The 20,080-nt window shown below is 40.7% G+C and overlaps 1 protein-coding gene across 2 annotated transcripts in view; it reads right to left on the reverse strand.

Moving 5' to 3' along the window:
• The window catches only part of CTDSP2 (CTD small phosphatase 2), a 55,214-nt gene extending 35,352 nt beyond the window's left edge, over positions 1-19,862 (reverse strand). Inside the window, exon 1 of one of the 2 annotated variants that reach the window (XM_034412213.2) lies at positions 19,034-19,862. In XM_034412213.2, the coding sequence (XP_034268104.1) occupies positions 19,034-19,097 (64 nt within the window). In that variant the 5' untranslated portion in view covers positions 19,098-19,862. The remainder of the gene's footprint in view (positions 1-19,033) is intronic. The other variant, XM_034412211.2, reaches the window with a different exon arrangement.
• Between the last annotated feature and the right edge of the window lie 218 nt (positions 19,863-20,080).

Consider the following 20,080-nt stretch of genomic DNA (forward strand, 5'->3'; position numbering starts at 1 on the left):
GCTGATGTATGGAATCTACCCTATTAGGATGGCACAATCACCTTGTTTTTTAAAAACAAAGTAAGAATGTAAGTGGATTAAGCCTTGAGTAGGATTGCTGCTCCCTATGCTTTTGACATCCTTTTCTATTTTTGCCTAGGGAAGGAGACATTCCTTGGTGGGAATAATGGGAAAGTCAGCATTAATATATAATTTCAGCCAGAGACATTAGCCCAGTCTCATCCAACCTAACTGTTCTCCAAATCTATGATTTCTATCAGACTGGTATAGCAACCTAGACTGGAAGGGTTTATTCAAAGTTTCTCAAAGCTCTTCAAATCAGGAAGAAGATTAGTAACAACACAAGGACTCTACTTCCATGTAAGAAACTTATATATAGGCAAATTAAAATGGCATGTTTCTGGTGAAAGCCTGCACATGTTCAATGTAAAAGTGGGGAAGTTTGGCTCTTTTATGTAAGTGGGGCAGTTTTCCCTAGTGATTGCTTTGGAAATGGCTTCTTGTCTTCTCATCAATCTGAGAATCACCTCTCACAATCCCATATCCTCTGCATCCTGAATGCTAACTATTAGTAAAATACATCAGATGGGCACCAGGCTGGAAAAGGCGCTCAAAGTATGAAGCTAAATGGGGAAATATGCAAGCACTATTCCACCTAATTGTCAAACACTTGTTAAACTTGTTTAGGGCGTTCCTTGAAACAAACGCAAAAACATCCAAATAATTTTATTACACCCCCATCTTCCCTCTAAGAGAGTTACAGAAACCTCTCCCACACCACCAGTATTTTATTGTTATATAGCACAGGTTAAAAGGAGGCTAACCTTGGTCAATGCATGACCATGCAGATTTACAATCACTTTGCATTTATTTCATTAGAGTTATTTAATATTACATTTAATAATAAAATGCCTTTTGAGACAGTCAGATTTTTTTCCCCTGTACTTCCCTAGTCAGTCTATAGTTAAGGGATTTCTTGGTTGTCTTCCATCCAAATATGAGGAATGTGCAAAATCTATTGTTCTAGGAAACACTAGACAGACTGTTCCATTTCCTTTTATAGATCATTCTAGTCCAGCTGGAACACAATGAATTATTTGGTTCTGTAAAACTGTGGAACCACCCTAGAATGACTGGATCAGCATGGATCAACTAACCCTGCTCAGTTTTTTGCGATTAGTAATGTTACATGTTTTTTTTTTAATTTGATTTATATGCCGCCTTTCTCCAGAGACTCAGGGCGGCTTACAGTGCGTTAAGCAATAGCCTTCATACTTTTGTATATTTATACAAAGTCAGCTTATTGCCCCAACAAACTGGGTCCTCAATTTACCTACCTTAGAAAGGATGGAAGGCTGAGGCAACCTTGAGCCTGGCGAGATTTGATCTTACTTTAATTGCAGGCAGCTGGTGTTAAATTACAGTGCTTCTGTCTGTTGAGCTAAACCAGGCTCCTAAGATGTTGCCAACTTATTGTGCATGCTCTATGTAAAATGATTTTAAACATTGTGGATAAGCATTGCATTGCTAATTCCTCCTCTTTATATCCTTCGCTCTAATCACGGTCACAATATTTCTTATATCAAAATTCAAAGCCACCTGATCTTTTTTTTAAGCTGTGCTAATACTACGGTAATTGAAATAGGAAGTGGTATTTTATTATTGCAAGCAAAAATAGTTTGCAATAATATCAAAATAGTATTTAATGTAACACATGAAAATATGGAGGATAACTCTAAGGGGAATAGCTCAGCTGAGAGATAAAATACCATATTAATCAGATGAAAATTGGAAGCTAACTTTTCTGCTGTTTTATGGAACTGTGCTCTGAAATATTTTACACTAAGTGTAAATATTTTACACTAAGAAATACTCAAGCTTGTTTGGAACTAGGAGGGCAAAAACCAGCACCAAGAAAAGGATGGTGTGCTTGCTTCCTGCTTACATTGGAAATCTACAACACAGGCATCAGGGACTATTATTATATAATAATTTAGCAGGGACTATTCCTATGTCTATGTCTGTGGGACGTGGTGGCTCAGTGGCTAAGACACTGAGTTGTCAATAGGTTGGTGGTTCAGCAGTTCGAATCCCTAGTGCCGCGTAACGGGGTGAGCTCCCGTTACTTGTCCCAGCTTCTGCCAACCTAGCAGTTCGAAAGCACATAAAAAATGCAAGTAGAAAAATAGGGACCACCTTTGGTGGGAAGGTAACAGCATTCCTTGCACCTTTGGCGTTTAGTCATGCCAGCCACCTGACCACGGAGACATCTTCGCACAGCGCTGGCTCTTCAGCTATGAAACAGAGATGAGCACCGCCCCCTAGAGTCGGGAATGAGTAGCACATATATGCAAGGCAAACCTTTACCTTTATTCCTATGTCTTTACAACGGTGATTCTCAACCTTAGCCATTTTAAACTTGCTTGGACTTCAAGTATCAGAATTACCCAGCCAGCATGCTCTATCACATGGTTACTTTCAGATGGAAATCAAAAATCATCAGACAAAACACACTAAACTCTGAATATTTTGAGCTGCTCTAGCCATTGGCTTTCTTGTGGGGGGGGAGGGGGGAAGCAGGCTTGGTCAGCATCTATATGGAAGAAATTCCAGGGCTGGAAATTGTGAGTATGAAGTTGTTCTTGCATGAAGGAATGGCTACCTTTTCTGGCCAACTCCAAAAAAAGCTACAGAGATGAACCTACAAAGTCATTGTGGAGAATTTCTTATTTCATAGCTATGACCTTCCTCAACTTGATGCCATTCATATGTATTCCCTTGGCCCCACATTCACTGCCCCTTCATTCTAGTCATTTTTTCCCTTTCCAGGTTATATGGAGAAAAAAAATGTAACTATGTGATTCCAAGCTCCCAAAATCTTTTCATGAAATATGCTGTGGGCCTCACAGTAGTTCCATATGCATAAAAAATATAAATGAAACAAATGTGACATCATAATGCAAACACCACGACTTACCTACTTGCATGAGATATCAAGACACAAGTGTGTTTTGGAGCAACTAGCAATGATATCATAAATACATAGGTCAGAATTTGGTATTATTACACTTGTGCATTCTGCTGAACAGCTGAATCCAGAATGGGCATATCCAGCAACTTTGCCAAAAGACTGGAAAAGAAGTTATGAAAATAATAGCCCGCTTCTCTGTTTGTGCACACCTAGTTAGTTTCTATGCATTGAGATGCCAGTTGCTCCTGGGTGAAGTCCATACTATCTTCACTTTGCAGGTACCCTTAGTGGGAAACAACATTGATAGCACTAACTGGTGAACTCTGACTCTGCTGCAGCCAGCATATACACCTTGCAAAGAGCTGAAAAGAAGAGGAAGAGAAAAATCAATGAGAAAACACTGCAAAGACTGATCAGAAAACTCACCAGAGACCTGTGTGTGTATATCTTCCAGACCGGAGGGTCCCTGGACCTTCAATTCCATTTTAGATCCACTCTGTCCAAAATAAACTTCCTAATGGCTCTCTCAGAAGATCTTTGAAAGTAATATCCTGTAATTTCCATTTTAAGTTCAGACTGGGGAGCTTCGTTAATAACGATAGCAAGACTATTGAATGCACAAAGATGGAAAGATTTGACAATACCCACAATGAAGCAATGGTTGGCGAAGACGATAAAACTTGCTGAGGCGACCAAACTGACTTGTTTGATTAGAGAAGACAGTATCTATGTTTATGGCTGACTGCAAACTCCTTATGTATTTTTTGTGTAAAATGGAAAAATAATGAACTTATGATTTATGGTTTTTATAATTAGACAGGATAAATTATAGAAAGAAGAAACGCACGATGTAATTTTAGAGAAAAGGTAAACTTATAATTATACTTACAGCTGCTGTAAAGAAAATAAGAAGCTACTTCTTTGTATCTTTTCTGTTTTTATTATATATTTTCTTTATTTCTTGCATTTTTAGCTCTGTCTTTGATTTCTTTCTTCCCGATTCTATATTACTTTACACCCTTGTTTTTAGACTTTTAATAAAATTATTTATAACAATAACAAGAAGTGGGGGAGATTGGAGACATTTGTTTGTAGGCAGACAAAATATCTACTCTGCTGCTAAACAATGAGCCCAATAAAACAGTAACAATGTCGAATCACAACTAAGAAGACAAAACAAAGCAACCTTAATAAAGACACACAGCAGCTTGCCTGAAAGCTTCAGAGATTTCCTTCTTGCTGCCAATTCCCCTTACTTCAGTGGAATGGAGTGAGGGATGATGGAAAATACAAGGATGCATATTTTTATATTTTTAAACTTATTTCCTGTATCATCCTAAATCACGGGTTGCAGTCTCTTAAGGGAAAAATGTCCCCCAGATCATCAACAAAAACAGCATGAACCATTTTAATGTTTGCAGGAAGAAATAAGCATATATGCTAGGCACAGTCCTAAACCAGCTGTCCCAATCTGGCATCATTTAGCTATGTTAAACTACAACTGTCATCATCTCAGCCAGTACTGCCAATGGGCAGACTTGTTGGAGACTATATGTACTAGTTATATGTACTAGTTCCTGAAGGAGCACAATCAAGGAAGACCGGTCGACACGGAGAAGGAGAAATTTTCAAAGAAAAGAGTACATTCTAGAGAAACCATTGCTGCAATCCTGTTCTCTCAATATGTTGGACAATCCATCTCAATAATCAGCTCAGAAGATAAAGACTTATCTTCTCTTACTGTTATCAAACCCTTGCACAACACAAGGACAAATTACTTGAAGGCCAATTGTTAGGGTCCCACGGCCACATTGCCTGATCTGCATTTAAATGTTCCATTGCCTTAAGCAAAATCAAATGAACTAAGAGAGCACCTCAGTTACCCAACCGTAAAAGAGATTAGCAACCTCACCTCTAAGGGGGCTGACATATTATGGAGGCTACAGCTAATCCCCTCTTGGTCAATTATATTTCGGTTTCTTAAGTCAAGAAATACAACAAACAACTGTATTCAATCTTTTGTACAGTCCAATTAAATTGGGAAAGCTGTAATTAACTATCATTTTGGAGAGAAGCTATGGTTACCAGCACTGAAGCAAGCCAAATTCTAAACCATGTTGGTTTCAAAACTGAATCATAATTTCCCAATTTAAGATGAATCCAGAAATTATAGTTTTTAATTAACTCTCCCTTACCTTTTCTCCAGGAGCTGAAGGAAACATACATAGTAGTTCCTTCTCCGATTACAGTAGCTTTCAAGATATCAACCTAAAATAACAACTCCATTATGTAACTTGGATTGAGAGAATGGATGCATCCATTCATGGTAGGTTTATTTGGTTGTTTAATATCATGTGAACCATTTTGTGTGTAAAATTTGATGGTCAGGTGATAGACTATTCTGATGTCATTATTCCATTTTTTCTCTCTCTTAAAAAACTCCACCTGAATTGTTCTAAAGGCCGGGAGTGATTATTCTGGAATGAAACATAGTTGATAGCATTCTGGACTAGGTCTGATCCTGTCAAGTTCCTAACCACTGAGCATAATTAAGGAAACCAGATTCACGCAAAGTCTCATTAATCAGGTTTATAATGCCAGGGGGGGAAGGTTAGATTACAGAATCTTGGAAATTAAGTTAGTATACCTCAGCCCACATTTATTTGTGAGTGCATTAAGATGGTATTTCTATGAAATGATTGCTCCTCTTTTTCAGAAACCCCTTCATCCAATGAACAGATTGATGCCTCCCTTAACAGATAGGACTGAAATGTCTATCTGATCCTTGTCCACCATGTTTTGAAACCTCTCACTCTGCGACAAACTAGATGTCCTGTTACTGGACCACAGAGTTCTTCACATCCTTAGAGTGTACAAGCTATCACATTTTGTAAATCATGGCTTAGAATGTCCATTAGCATGTCCATTAATCCCTGTTGTGGCTTCTCCAATAAACTATGGCAGAAGACAGTGCATTAATCCTGCCAGTAGCTCAAACTAATTTCCCTGTTCCATGCTCCATGCTCCACCTGGCTCATTAATTAGATTTTCGCAGAGCTTGTTCACAAACAGGCTGCTTGCATAGGTAAAAGGTTCCTTCATATCTTGGCCAACATCCAATAACAGCAATCAGATATAGAGGATTCCAAGGCAGACAGCATTTTAGCAATGCATTTTAGCCCTTGCTTTATCTTTCCCTGACTTAGCCTCGTATTTTATATGCAGACGCCTATTTGACACATCCCAGAACGTTCAGATCTCTGCACGGATTTCAGAGGGAGCAAATCCTTCGTGGTTCTGCAATTAGGGAAAGGAGAAATTTCCCATCTTCTTCTTCAGAGCGTTCAGCTGTACTTTTATTACACGAACAGGCAGCTGCACTTTCAGAAGACTGCTTCCATTTTAGTAATGTTACAGCAGTGATTTTTATGCCAGTTGTAAGGCTGAAGCTCTATACAGCTCATCACTCCATAGAGATGAGAGAAGATAATGACTTCCCTACTGCTGGTTAACAACCGGTTATGTCAGGAAGCATAAAGGACAGAACTACTGTCTGGATCATGAGCAAGTTGTTTTCAACCCTGCTAGCGGTCAATCCTTTCCTTCAGCCATCTTAGCCTAGTATCAATTACTAGCTTCCGAGGAGGAACTTGGAGATCTGCCAAAGCCTAAGCCTTTGAAAGAATGTAAGTCATATTTTTCAATTGCAAGGAGCAGATTTGGGAATTGGAATGGCTATGGACATATTTCTGCAGCATAGTTTCAATCTGTTTCTATTTCTTAAAAGTGCCTGCTACAATAGGAATCAGAAGCAGGAATCAGAAAATAAAATCTAAAATGAGCCTTATACTGTTCACAATGGCATGTGTCAACAGTTCAACTGGAGTAGGATAAGGCCACCTCCTGTTTCAGGAGGACAACTTGGAAATAGCTGTGGAAATAATTATAACATCATGTTGGCCGTGATTAAAAAAAAGATATGTTGTTTTGTTTTCTGTATGAAGCGATTATGGATGTTTTCAGAGCAAGGGATGAAAAATGAGGCGATGGCTTATTCAGAGGCTTTGTAAGAGCAACGGAACGGTATCCTGGCAGCTTCTCATTGGCTTCCCCCACCCCTACCCCGCAACCTAATACAGCAAAACACATGCAATGCGATGAGTAGAAGCATAACTCAAGCACCTCTCTCTTAAAAAGACACCCAGAAGCCAATGTTTTAGCACACAGTTTTGGGCATCCCTACAACCAGGGATCTGGGATTGTTCCAGCTCCTGTCACAAGTCTTCATTGGTTCAGTAGCAATATTACGTTTTAAGAATAGAAGTTTACATATACTTCAAAGGAAAAAGAAAAAACTCGCAGATGCAACAGAAGCAGCAGAAGTGTTTGTCCTGATAAAACTTAACTCTTCAGATGAACTAACTGCAATACTGAAAATGGAAACCCCCACACAATGATGATAGGATTGCAACTTCCAGAGGGTTAGTCAACACACATAGGAAAGACGTTACCCAACTCTCCAACCTAATGCCAGAAATGTTGATGCACATTAAATATGCTAAGGGCCATTTCCTCCCTTACGGAAGACAGAACTACAGTATAAAAATACACTTTGGGACCAAAGTTATATCTCTTTCAGAAACTTTCAAAAAAAAATAACATGTGTGTATAGAAAATGAAACATATTCAATTCTCTACTGTTAGCTCTAATGTGCCCTGCTTACTTTTGGCTTTATGGACCTAGCCAATGAGATATAGATATACACTGTTCAACTAATTACCTCCATAAATTCCCAGTATGTGCAGAGGAAGCCATGTCCCTTGAGCACATCCCCAGCATCCCCCATTCACACAGATGTAACCTCAGAAATTCACTGTCGAGTTTGAACACAGCTGAACAGAATTTCCATTCTGCAGTTAGTGGGTATTCCCAACATCAACCTCTTTGAGGATTCTGGGTGGGTTAAGCAAGATGTGGAAAGCTTTTCTTTCAAGTCTTCTGTTTACCCTATAAAAGCCTGAAGCTGCAGTTGCTGTGGATAGACAGTCGGTCTTGGACTTCCCTCATTCATTCTATGTAAACGGTCCAAGAAGAGCTTTACTGCCAAAGCAGGTGACATCAAATGCCAGTTCCTGGCTGGTTACTGAATAAGAGACACTAGGAAATCCCAAGCTTCTCAGATTGTGGGACAGGTGGAATGGGGTGGGGATCCCAGAAGGAAAGAGTCAATCATTTCATAGTATTGATAAGAAAACAGATGGGTTCATGGAGTTCTCAGGATATGACCACCATTCAAGGTGCTTATTCCTAGACAATTTAGCACGGCCTTAAGAATTACATGACTTAATGTATCCACTTCCCAATAAAACCTCTTGAATTTCGCTGGCACAATAGGGCTTCAGGGTTGATGGAAGTTAGTGGGAATTGAGAAATCTGTTTTCCTGCCACTAATTCATGATCAACAAGTCTTCTCTAGGTCATCTCTTCTTCCTTTCAGCAGAAGACAGAGATAAGCTTCCTTTTGAGGAGATGCAGGCTGGGGAAGGGAGGAGGAAGGGCAAAGGGACCCGAACACACCCAAATCCCATATATATTACTACTCAAGTTCCTAGACTTTACTTTCAGATGCTTAAGCTCTGGTTGTGGGTGTAGGGCAGTGTGAGAAGAGAAAGCTCCTAGCTGCTGGAATCCAATTTTTATTGCTGGATATTTCTAAGCTTTTTTGGCCATGGCATTTTTTAAATTGACATGTCCAGAGGCATGAAGTAGAAGGGGGCTTAAAGCACTTTTTTGACATTTTAATGCATGGAAAATAAGCCTATAGATTAGCTAAGCGAAGACTTAATCTTCCAAAGCAGCATATACCACAAAACTGGCTTTCAAGGATTACATGTCCTGCTTGAACATTTCAAGGAAGTATCTGCTAGAAACAAGTATCTATGGAGATTCTCAAATCACCCAAGTCATGATTGTCCCAAAGGTGCTTTTCCAAAAGGCAGCTGGACTTTCTTAGGTTTTATTTTTCTTTGAAAGCATTTCATTTTTCATCCAAAAAGCTTCTTCAGATTCTGAAGAAGCTTTCTGGATGAGAAGTGAAATGTTTTCAAAGAAAAAAAAAATCCAAGAAAGTCCAGTTGCCTTTTTAAAAAGCACCTTTGGGACTACTAGATATAAGGTGAACAAGGCATCTGCCCAGCTTTATCTCTTTCTAAGATGATTCTAAGAAACAACTCATGTCTTCTCTGGTAGCTACGGTAGTTACATAAATCTGCTGGTCCTAACAAAATTAAGTGCTAACTGGCAATAGCTGGATGTAAACTTCCTGTAATTTTGCATACTTCTATCATATAATTCATTAATGAATAGGGAAGAGAAGGAAACGTGTGGTGAGAAAAATAGCTTATGATGCAACTGATATTCAGAAATTGCCCCTCCTTGAATGTTTCACTATGGAGTCTTCCCTAGTGGAAGACATAATGTGGGGAAAACTGGAGAACTAGAACAGCTTTTAAGCAAATGAAGACAGGAAAACCTTTTATGCCTTTGTGATATTCTTAGCAGGGAAAAACCTTGCTCAGTCCCCAAACTACTGACTCTAACAAGAGTGTTCCTCAACCTTATGAACTTGAAGAGGTGTGTACTTCAACTCCTAGAATTCTCCAACCAGACAGACTGTCTGAGGAATTTTGGGAGTTGAAAACCAGACATCTTAAAGTTGCCAAGTTTAGGAAACACTGCACTAGTAAATGATAGGACACAAGGTTTTCCACAAAATGACAGGCAAAAAATGTCAGGGTTCAAGTAACACCCCCAACGAAAGAAGACTCCGAGGCTTGAATTTCCTCAAAGTTCTATTTTATTGAAGATGTCATATTGGCACATCTGGGAAAACCCAAATCTGAAACCGTCCATGTTTTCCCCACTTCTTTATGAAAGGGGGGGGGGGGGGGAACCACAAATCTTGTGGTGAACAAGTTGAAAAGCATGTTTCATCCATAATTTCCAATCATTAAGCAAGTGTTTCTGAAGACTGAAGGCAGATTTGAGGTGGTGAAGAATGAGATAGGAGATTGTTTATCATTTTGATACAAGTATTACGTAATTTTGTATATATCACTGGATTTAACCTGTTCCTTCCTTTTATCAGCTGCAGTTTCCTCCTGAAGCATATTTTAAATTTCAGAGAACAATTGTGCAACCGGATGCTTTTGTGAAGAGCCTCTTCTTCCCCTCCTTCCTTGTTCTTTATATACTGGCTTTCTAGTCCCTCTGGAGTTAGATCTGGTTGCTAAAATATCAAGAAATGCACGAAGAATATAAAATAGCATTTGGAATTCCAGCTTTCTCCAGGTCTTAATTTAAGCCATGCAACCATTTCTCCCACTCTTTGATATATACTTTATTAACCAAGTATACATATGGTTAATTTTTAATACGGGTAGTCGTCGAGTTATGACCACAATTGAGCCCAAGAATTTCTGTTGCTAAGCAAGACATTTATTAAGTGAGTTTTGCCCCATTTTATAAATTTTCTTGCCACAGTTGTTAAGTGAATCTGGCTTCTTCATTGACTTTGCTTGTCAAGTTGCAAAAGGTGATCTCATGACCGTGGGACAGGCAACCGTCATAAACATGAGTCAGTTGCTAAGCATCTGAAATTTGATTGTGTGACCATGGGATGCGGCAACTGTTGTATGAAAAACTGTCGTAAATTACTTATTTCAATGCCATTGTAACTTCAGTCACTAAATAAGCTGTTGCAAGTCGAGGACTACCTGTAGCCTATTTTCAAGATTGCTCACTAACTTGATGGCAAAAACATACTTCAATATATGAGTTACTATCCATATTTCATCCAGGGTGGATAAAAATCAATGATTTTTTTTGAAAAAATCAAAAAAAATCAGATTTTTTTTTATTTAAATCGGATTTTTTTGATTTTTATCGAATTTATTTTAATAAAAAACTTTTGGGGTAAAAATCTATCATAAGATAGTTTTCTATTTAAGATACATAAATAATTTAGTTTATTCAGCATGAAATGGAGCTTAGTTATGTAGCAGGAGGCTGTATATTCTGCAACACTGGGACTATCGGTGAGTCAACAGTGGGTCAAAGGAGTAGCAGAGATGACAGTTGCTCTTTAAAAATTATGATTTAAATCGAGTTGATTTAAATCAAGCCTTTTTACTAGTGATTTAAATCATGATTTAAATTGTGATTTAAATCAACTCGATTTAAATCAAATCCACTCTGATTTCATCCCATAGATTTGTTCTACCTGTATATCCAACTGCACAGATCCAACCCATCTCTTTTCCAGGGATCTACTGGTGCAGCCTTTCCCAACTTGGACACCCTCCAGAGATATAGCCTTCAACTCCCAGTATTTCTGTATAAGTGTGACAATTGGAAGTTGAAGTTCACAGATCTAGATAATCACAAAGATGGGGAAGGCTGATCTAATACTTACATAACTCCATCAACCAGCTGAATCCAGAGACCCCCGTTAACATTTCAAAAACAAGTAGAACCTCAAATCAGAATTGGGCAGGCATACTCTGCTATCTCCTAAAATTTAAATATGGTTCCAGAAGGAATTTTTCAGTCGATAAATTAAAATGTTGAGTGTGGAGATCTGAAAAATGAACATTCTGGCTGAAGGATTCCCTCTGGGGTACAAATCTGTTATAGGGAATTTCAGAACTATGGTTATTATTTTTTTTTTTAAAAAGGACTTTGTCCCTTCTGTTAGTCCTGCTAGCTCAAACGTGAAAGGAGGAATATTCTGCTAGCAGATGTCCTTGCATGACATCACTGCTGACATCAAATATATTTTCTTCAAAGTAGTTTCTGTATAACTCCCGGTATTTTCTTGGAAGGGGATGTTCTGTAATCAAGGCTGGATTTCTTGGGGCCTTTTAACTACAACAATAACTCTGTCTGAGGATGCTTGAAATCCATTTAGCAATTCTCATCAGGCAATTACCTCCTCTTTGCTCGAGCATTAGTCTACCTCTTTAAAACATGGGGCAGAATATAAGGCTGCCCCTTTCCTTTGAAGCATCACAATAATTACTCAGTAGAAAAAGCTTCATTGGTGAAGAAACCTATATCACCACAATGCTATGAAGCGACTGCCCCATTAAAGGCAATATTTAATCTTACCCATTTGTACAAGTGTCTAGGTTTTATTAGCAGCCTAGCCCAGTTTTTAAAAACCAGTGTGTGTGACAGTGTGCATGTTTGTGTCTCTCACAGGTATACAACTTAACTGAAAGCTCTGGTGGCCTTTAAATATTATTGCAAAAATGTTATACTCCCAAGGAGGAGGTAGACATTTTTTTAAAAAATTGATTTAAAAGTTGAACAGCCTTAATTAATCCTAGTTTATATGATTCTACCTCATGAGGTTAATGATTTTCAACCCATCATTTAAACATTCAAATTGGATGACATCTCTGGAGGTCTTACCCAAACTAACAAGGTCCTGGAACTTTAGGTAGCTCATCTCTGAGACTGTGTGTGTATTCGTCCCTAATGTTTAACCCACATGTTTGTTTCCCACAGAATTCTTTAACCAGTTTTTTTTTAAAAAAGTAGTCGGAGTACTCATTTCTTCCTTTTAAAAAAAAGTCAGTCAAAACTTTGCACTCATCTGTAAAAAATACGAAACCCATCAAATTCAGGAAAAAGTTCTTTAGGGAATATTCTAGGCAGCAGGGTGGATAAAAATCAATGATTTTTTTAAAAAAATCAAAAAAATCAGATTTTTTTAATTTAAATTGCTTTTTTTTATTTTTATCGAATTTATTTTAATAAAAAACTTTTGGGGTAAAAATCTATCGTAAGATAGTTTTCTATTTAAGATACATAAATAATTTAGTTTATTCAGCATGAAATGGAGCTTAGTTATGTAGCAGGAGGCTGTATATTCTGCAACACTGGGACTATCGGTGAGTCAACAGTGGGTCAAAGGAGTAGCAGAGATGACAGTTGCTCTTTAAAAATTATGATTTAAATCGAGTTGATTTAAATCAAGCCTTTTTACTAGTGATTTAAATCATGATTTAAATTGTGATTTAAATCAACTCGATTTAAATCAAATCCACCCTGCTAGGCAGCAACCTTCAGTTATTAAACTTGTATCAATGCATGCTCTGAGAGATGCCTTTGCTTTTTGGGAAGCTGTGTATGGTATGATCCAAACAGAAAGGAATGCCATTCCAAACATTCCTGTACAAATTAAACCAACGTTTCTTTTACTTTTCAAACTCGCCTCTTTTTAAACATAATTATCACAAACTTCTAAAATTTCTCAAAGCCTTCCTGCTAAAAGCAGCAAACCAGTAAAAAGACATTTGCTGCTGCGTTCATGCATTTCCCATTAATTCTACAGTTAAAATAAAAGAGTTTGGCTCTGAAACCAATCCTCTCTCCTTGTGGGGTGGGGTGTAGGAAGAGCATTTCCCTGGCTTCATTTGCTACAGGGATCCTCTTATCTCCACCATTTCATACATTTCTACACATACAGACACACACACCCCAGTGTTCAGGTATCCTACCATTTGAGACCTTCCATTCAAACAACTCTTATTTCTTGAAACCATGAGACAGACTATTAAAAAAAAAAAAAGGCGGCAGATATCCCAATTAAATCAATCCCTACTAAATTCCAAAGACAGATTTCCAGTCTTCAATATTAATTTTAAAAGACTGTGGGTGCTGCAACAAAAAGCAAAGCCACGCGAGGAGCATGTCCTCTGCTCATAAATAGAAATCATCCCTTCCCATTAAACCAGACTAATGTTAGCTTTGTTCCAAGGCTCCTGGGAACAGGAGTGGGTGGACTCCCAAATGGCGGTTCTTGGTTTTACAGAACACGAGACACGGATGCCCAGCTCCAGAACATGAACTCAGCAAAGGGAAGGGAAGCTGAAAACCTGAATGACGTCACCTACTCGCCCTAGATCAATCTCAGAGGCAACCACTGTCTGCAAGCATGAGAGCTTCCTACATCAGTCTGTGCTACTAACTCCTGCACAAAATTTAACATGTTACAGGAGAACAAAAGAGCTCATGGCAACAGCGGATTCCTCCTGCAATTCCCATTTAATGGATCCATACGCTCTCTCTCCAACAGAGTACAGAATACAAAAACCTAGAAAGGAATGTAGTAACTGGGAAAAGACTTTGCCCTGGATCAATCCGCACAACCCCAACAATGTTGGGAACAGTTAGAATCCTTTAAAAAAGGCTCTTGTTGTTCTTTGGTATATTACTCTGCTGGACAATGAAAAGCCTCCTGCTTGGCTACCCTCATGGATATCCTGAAAACATGCTAATCCTGACAAACTGCTGTCCCCCCAAAAAAACCTTGCCCTCCTCCCCCCAAAAAGCATTGTGTACATATATTTTGTATAACCCATTTTTGCTTTCATTTTTACCTTCCCCATGGTATGTGTGGCCTCTCCTGTTTCTAACTCTGATATACAGTAGCAGCCTTCCATTTGACAAATCGACTTCACATTCCAAAAATGTACTTCTAAAAGGAGAGGAGCACAAAGATTGATTGGAGATTTGGCAAATTGTAGCCAAGTTCACATCAGACCTAAGATTCAATGGCTGTGACATATTCATACGAGCTGAATTATTACATTCTGACCTAAGTACATGTTATGTATAGAATGGATTTTCTTCCCCCGTTTCAGATTCCACTGATTTCTGAAATTTGTGTTTATTAATCTGTCCGGCATTGATGAACTTTTATGGATACGTAACGCCTTTCTTGTCAACAAAAATAAGCTTGCCATCATTTGCCTTCCAGAATCCACATGCTTCTTCATATAAAATGTTGGGTTTCATGTCCATTTCTTCTTTCTCTAAAGTTCAGAGCTATTTGCAACGATTTACAATGTTTCACAAAATAATTCTTCCACCCGTCTCTAAATATCAACATCAACTTGTTTTGCGCTTAAACCCTTCCAATTTAAAGGTGACCTTTAACGAAAAGCAGTTCCATAACTGAGGGACAGCGATTATAAACAATCACCTACCAATTTGTCCTCTTCTTTCTTGCTGGTTAATTTTGAAATAGTTGAGAAGGGGTCTCAGCGTTACTCTGCTCTCTTTTTTTTTTTACCTTTTTTTTTTACTTAAACTAAGCACACAGCCATCAGATCCTCTTCCTTTGGACACTAGCATATTTGATTTATTTTATTTGTATCCTTGTTTTTTTATTTTTTTTACAAATAACGCAAGGGCGCGAACATATTCAACACACTTTCCTCCTCCTATTTTCCCCACAACAAGAGCACTGTGAGGTGAATTGGGCTGAGAGCATGATTGGCCCAAGGTCACCCAGTTGGCTTTCATGTCTAAGATGAGACTAGAAATCGACTCACTTTTTCTAGCCTGGTACCTTAACCATTAAACCAAACTGGCTCTCTTTTGGTTAAAAAAAAAACAAAAAACACCATTTATCACCTTATAGTGGAAGAGCCGTGGTGGCACAATGGTTAGAATGCAGTACTGCAGGCTGCCTGCAATTTGGCAGTTCGAATCTCACCAGATTTAAGATTAACTCAGCCTTCCATCCTTCCGAGGTTGGTAAAATAAGGACCCAGATTGTTGGGGGCAATAGGCTGACCAGATCTGTCAGCCTCTCAGAGAGGGCTGTAAAACATTGCAAAGCGATATATAAGTCTAAGTGCTATTGCTATAGTGCATTTCAATAACTTTTCTATTCAATTGTGTTTGATTCTTGAAGACTACCAGATTCCTGCAGTTTTCTTGGTAAGGGTTTTCAAAAGTGGTTTGCCTATTCTTAGGGCTGAGAGAAAATGACTTGCCCAAGATCACCCAGCCGACTTTGTGCCTAGGACAGAACTAGAACTCACTATCTCGCACCCCCCAACAGGCTATGCCTTAAGTACGACACCAAATTTTCAGTAAAAAAAAAAAACAGCATCAGAAAATAGACCTGGTTCAGAATCCAGGATCCTCTCCCAAGAGTAGAAATCCTCACCTGACTGCCAATCCATCAAGTAAAAAACAACCTGCATTCTCTATTTGATGCCAGCTATACAGATTGCACCCAGCCCCCAGGCTCTGCCCCAAGGCCTTTATCAACAAGTCCTCCTACAAACCTTTATTCACATTCCTTGATCAACAAAGATTGCAGAGAACACTGCCTGTTAAAATTACAGGGGAGAGCTGCAGTATTCGGAAACTGGCTAGTGGGCTTAAATGTACTTTGGCAGGCCCTACTAAGGCCTTAGCTTAATTTGCATCTTGTTTGTTCACCAGAGGGTTCCATATCCAAGCTTCTCTGGATGGCTGCCACCAAAACCTCCATTTCCCTGAAAAGAGACAACTTTAAAAAAAAAAAAAAAGGGGGGGGGGGGGAGGAGGGCAAATGGAGAGCTGGCAACGAAACTGTTCCAGGCACTGAGGAGAAGCAGGTGGGGGGTGGGGGAAGAATATGATCAAGCATTTCATTAAATGCACCAATTCAATTTTATGCATGACTGTTTACTCCAAAGCAAATCTTTAACACCAGCTATTTCCCCCTCTCTTCAGCCTTTTAATCTTACTCTAAGGACCTATTGTCTTGTGGGTCTTCCTCCCGAATCATTATGCACAGGATTACTTTGCTTTCTCCAAATCAGTCCCTTTCACTTTTCTTGATATCTACTGCATGTACTCAGGTGATCAGGTATGGGTTCTTGGCAAATAAGAACTTTCCAACCTTCCTCCTTCCCCCCAACCTTCCTTCTTGTAAAGACCCATTTCAAGAGAATTTGATGGATGACCCCTTCTTTTGGAACATCTGAAATTCAGATTCCATTACAAAACACATCCAGCTCTGGGGCACTGCAGAGCATTCAATTTTTTGATCTGGCAAACTTTTATCAAGACCAGTGACAAAATAATATGATTAGATTGTTATTCACAAATCACCATAAATACAAAAGAATCAGAAGCAGTTGGGAATAAAATAACCTGGACTCATAATAGCTGTAGTGGGTGGTAGACACGGCCCAGAATTAAGAACACAACGCAGAAACAAAACTCCATTTTTAATTCCCTCTCTACCTCAACAGAGAGCGGGTATGCCCAATCCTCAGAAGCTGCTTGCCCTAACCTGACATCCTGATAGGGCGTAGGATTGCAACTCCCACAGTTGGCAAACCACCTGGAAGGCAACAGTTTGGGAAGAGCTGCCCAAATGCATCTGGGATAACTTTTGCATATTTAGCTGCATGTAAATCTGCAAGGTGGGGGGGAGGGGGAGAGAAATCGACTCCTACATTCATTTACCTGGGGAGAGTGTGGAGGTAGCTACACCGAATCTAGATTTGCCACTGGAGAGCAATTAAGTGACATCCAGCAGAGGACAAGTTGTCCAGCCTTTCCCCCACCCCCATTGCTTCTCCCCAAGACCCTTTCTGTCAAGAGCACAAGGGGAGGGGGAGTCGTTTGGCCAATAGGGAAGCAGAAAAATCTGGTTAGCCAACATCAGCTGAATAAACACCAGCACAAACGAAGGGGGGGGGGGTGTTAGGAGAAAAGCAACATAAATAGGTGACAACATTAAAACGCAACGATCCCATCCAATCCTGTGCGAACCTCCAAAGAGGAAAACAATAATTTTTTTCCTTTTTTTTTTTAGGATACTGAAAATACAAGTCTCAAACATTTAGGAAACGGGCATTTCGCCTTCCGCCCAATGGTGGCATTAAACTATCCGGAGGAAACCTGTTCGGTAGCCTCCGCTTCCTCGCTCTATAGTAAATGCGATCCGGATCGTCAACCTCAAAAGCCCCCGTAGTACTAGGACTACATTCCACCGGAACATATTGTAAAAAAGCAGGGAAAGTCGTAGCGCAGAGAATATGGATATGCCGTCATCGACACTTTCGGTCTTTTTTTTTTTTAAAGATTTATGGAGAGATGTGCGCTTGTGTATATGTCAACGTAATGGCTTCGTCTTCATTTTAGACGCTTCATTTTAGACGCTAGGAAAAGACCTGGGGTGGGCAATAAAATAAAAATAAAATAAAATAAAAATAAATAAAATGATTCTAATGTGACTTTTAAGATTTGGGATTTGAAGGGCGGGTACAAAAAGAAAAAAAAAGGAAAGAAAATCACCCACCCACCCGCTCCAGATCCGGAACGATTCAACAGCAACGTTTGGAAGAGGTTCAAGTGCCTGTTTAGCTACGCACGCGCGGAAGAGCTACAAGCGAAGGAAAGAAGGGAGGGAGAAAGAGAGATGGGTGAAAAACAAGCGTTCAGAGAGTTTTCTCCCTTCCTCATGAAGAGAGTGTGTGGTGTCTATGCAAGAAGCGCCCAAATTCTCCCCTGCCTGCCTTGCTCCCTCGGACCAGGCGGGGTGGAAGGGAGACGCGGGAACACGGGGGGGGGGGGGGGGGGGGGGGGGGGGGGGCGAGGAAAAAACAAGGCCGTTCCCAGGGGAAGGCAACCAAGGGAAACCAAGTTCACTTCTCACCCCACCACCACCACTACCACCACACACACCCCAATTCGCACAGGGGACCGGTCGAGTTCGACATTTGGGGAAGGGAGGGGAGGGGAGGGGAATCCCCGCACAGACCTGTCGCTACCTGCCGCCCCCCCCCCCCAAAATCGAAACGGATTGACTGACATTCGCGAACGCAAGCTCTACGCGATACATCAGGACGCGATGGGGGGGGGGAAGCTTTTTATTTTCCTCTTAAAAAACACGGGTACCCTCCCCACCATTTGGGAGGAAAGTGTTTTTCTTTTCTTTTTTTAAAGAAACACGCATCTCCTTCCACCCACGTCAGGACTTTCAGAGCTCCTCCTTTATTATATTATTATTTTTGCACGGATCAAGTAGTAGTGAACCACCCACGCGCGCACTCTTTTTTTAAAAAAAAAAAACCGAGGCTGTTTTAAGGGGGGGAGAGAGAGAAGAGGGTCTCTTCCCTCTCCCTCCCTCCTCCCCCCCCCCCAAGGACGGCTGGCCAGCTAGGAAGAAAACAAGTTTCTAACTTCGACTTCGCCCTTACCTTGTTTTGAAAAGACCAAGGCTTCGTCCCTCTGCACTTGGGTGATGATAGACCGGCTTTCCATCTAACAATCCCACAGACCCTGGGGATCCTTTAGTCCGGAGGAGGGAAATATCCGAGGAGGAGGAGGAGGAGGAGTGGGGGGGGGAGGGAGAGGAAGCAAGAGAAGGAATGGGCGCGATGGAGAAGGGAGTCCGCCCCGCTCCTCCTTCAGTTGCAAAGCCGAGGAGTAAGCTCTTTGCAAAGGCAGCCGTGTAGATGCTCCTCAGATCGGGTCCAACATGGAGAATCCAGGGCTGAAGCAAAAGTGGGGGGGTGGGGGGAGGCAACCCCACACTCTCTCTCTCTCTCTCCTCTCGCGTACACACACACACACAACACAACACACGCACAAGCGCGAGGAAATGGGACACAGGCGGTTTCCAGTCCTCTCCCTCCAGATAAACAACAAGCGAGCTCCGGTTCCTTTCTGCGCTTCGCTTCCGCCCGGCGGTTTTCCACAAATCGGACCAAAAACGAGCTCTCCGCCGTGCATAAGGGCCCAAAACGGGGAGCGAAGCCGAGGAGGGGGCGGCGGGGGGGCGTTGGAAGAAGCCCCGTTACTCTTGCAACCTTCGACGCTTTTGTTATTTTGTTACCACCAGCCCAGTGGCTCTCTACACAGGGAGTAGCCTTGAAACCGCTCCAGCGTTTCCATTGGCCCAGAGAGAGAGAGAGAGAGAGGGTGAGCGAGGGGAGAGCGAAGGAGGCGTGGCTAAAACTCTTACTATGCGGTGTTTACCTAACAAACATTCCAGGCGCCGGAGGAAAGAGAAGGGCAGGCGTGGCCACGCCCCCTTTGGGGCTGGCCGCCTTGTAGGACGACTGGCTTCTCCCAACAGGCACCGCTGGCTGAAGGGGAGGGGAAGGGAGGGGGGGAATGTGTAGGAGGGGAATTGAAGATTTTGAAGTTTTACGTTCGGGAGGCTGTGCAACGCCCTCCGAGTGAAAGAAAATAAAATTTTAAATTACTGCAAGGAATGTTACAGCCTCTCTCTCCAGGGAGAA

Source organism: Pantherophis guttatus, chromosome 2 (genome assembly GCF_059756535.1).
Source record: "Pantherophis guttatus breed Tessera chromosome 2, ASM5975653v1, whole genome shotgun sequence".
NCBI classification, from domain to species: domain Eukaryota; kingdom Metazoa; phylum Chordata; class Lepidosauria; order Squamata; family Colubridae; genus Pantherophis; species Pantherophis guttatus.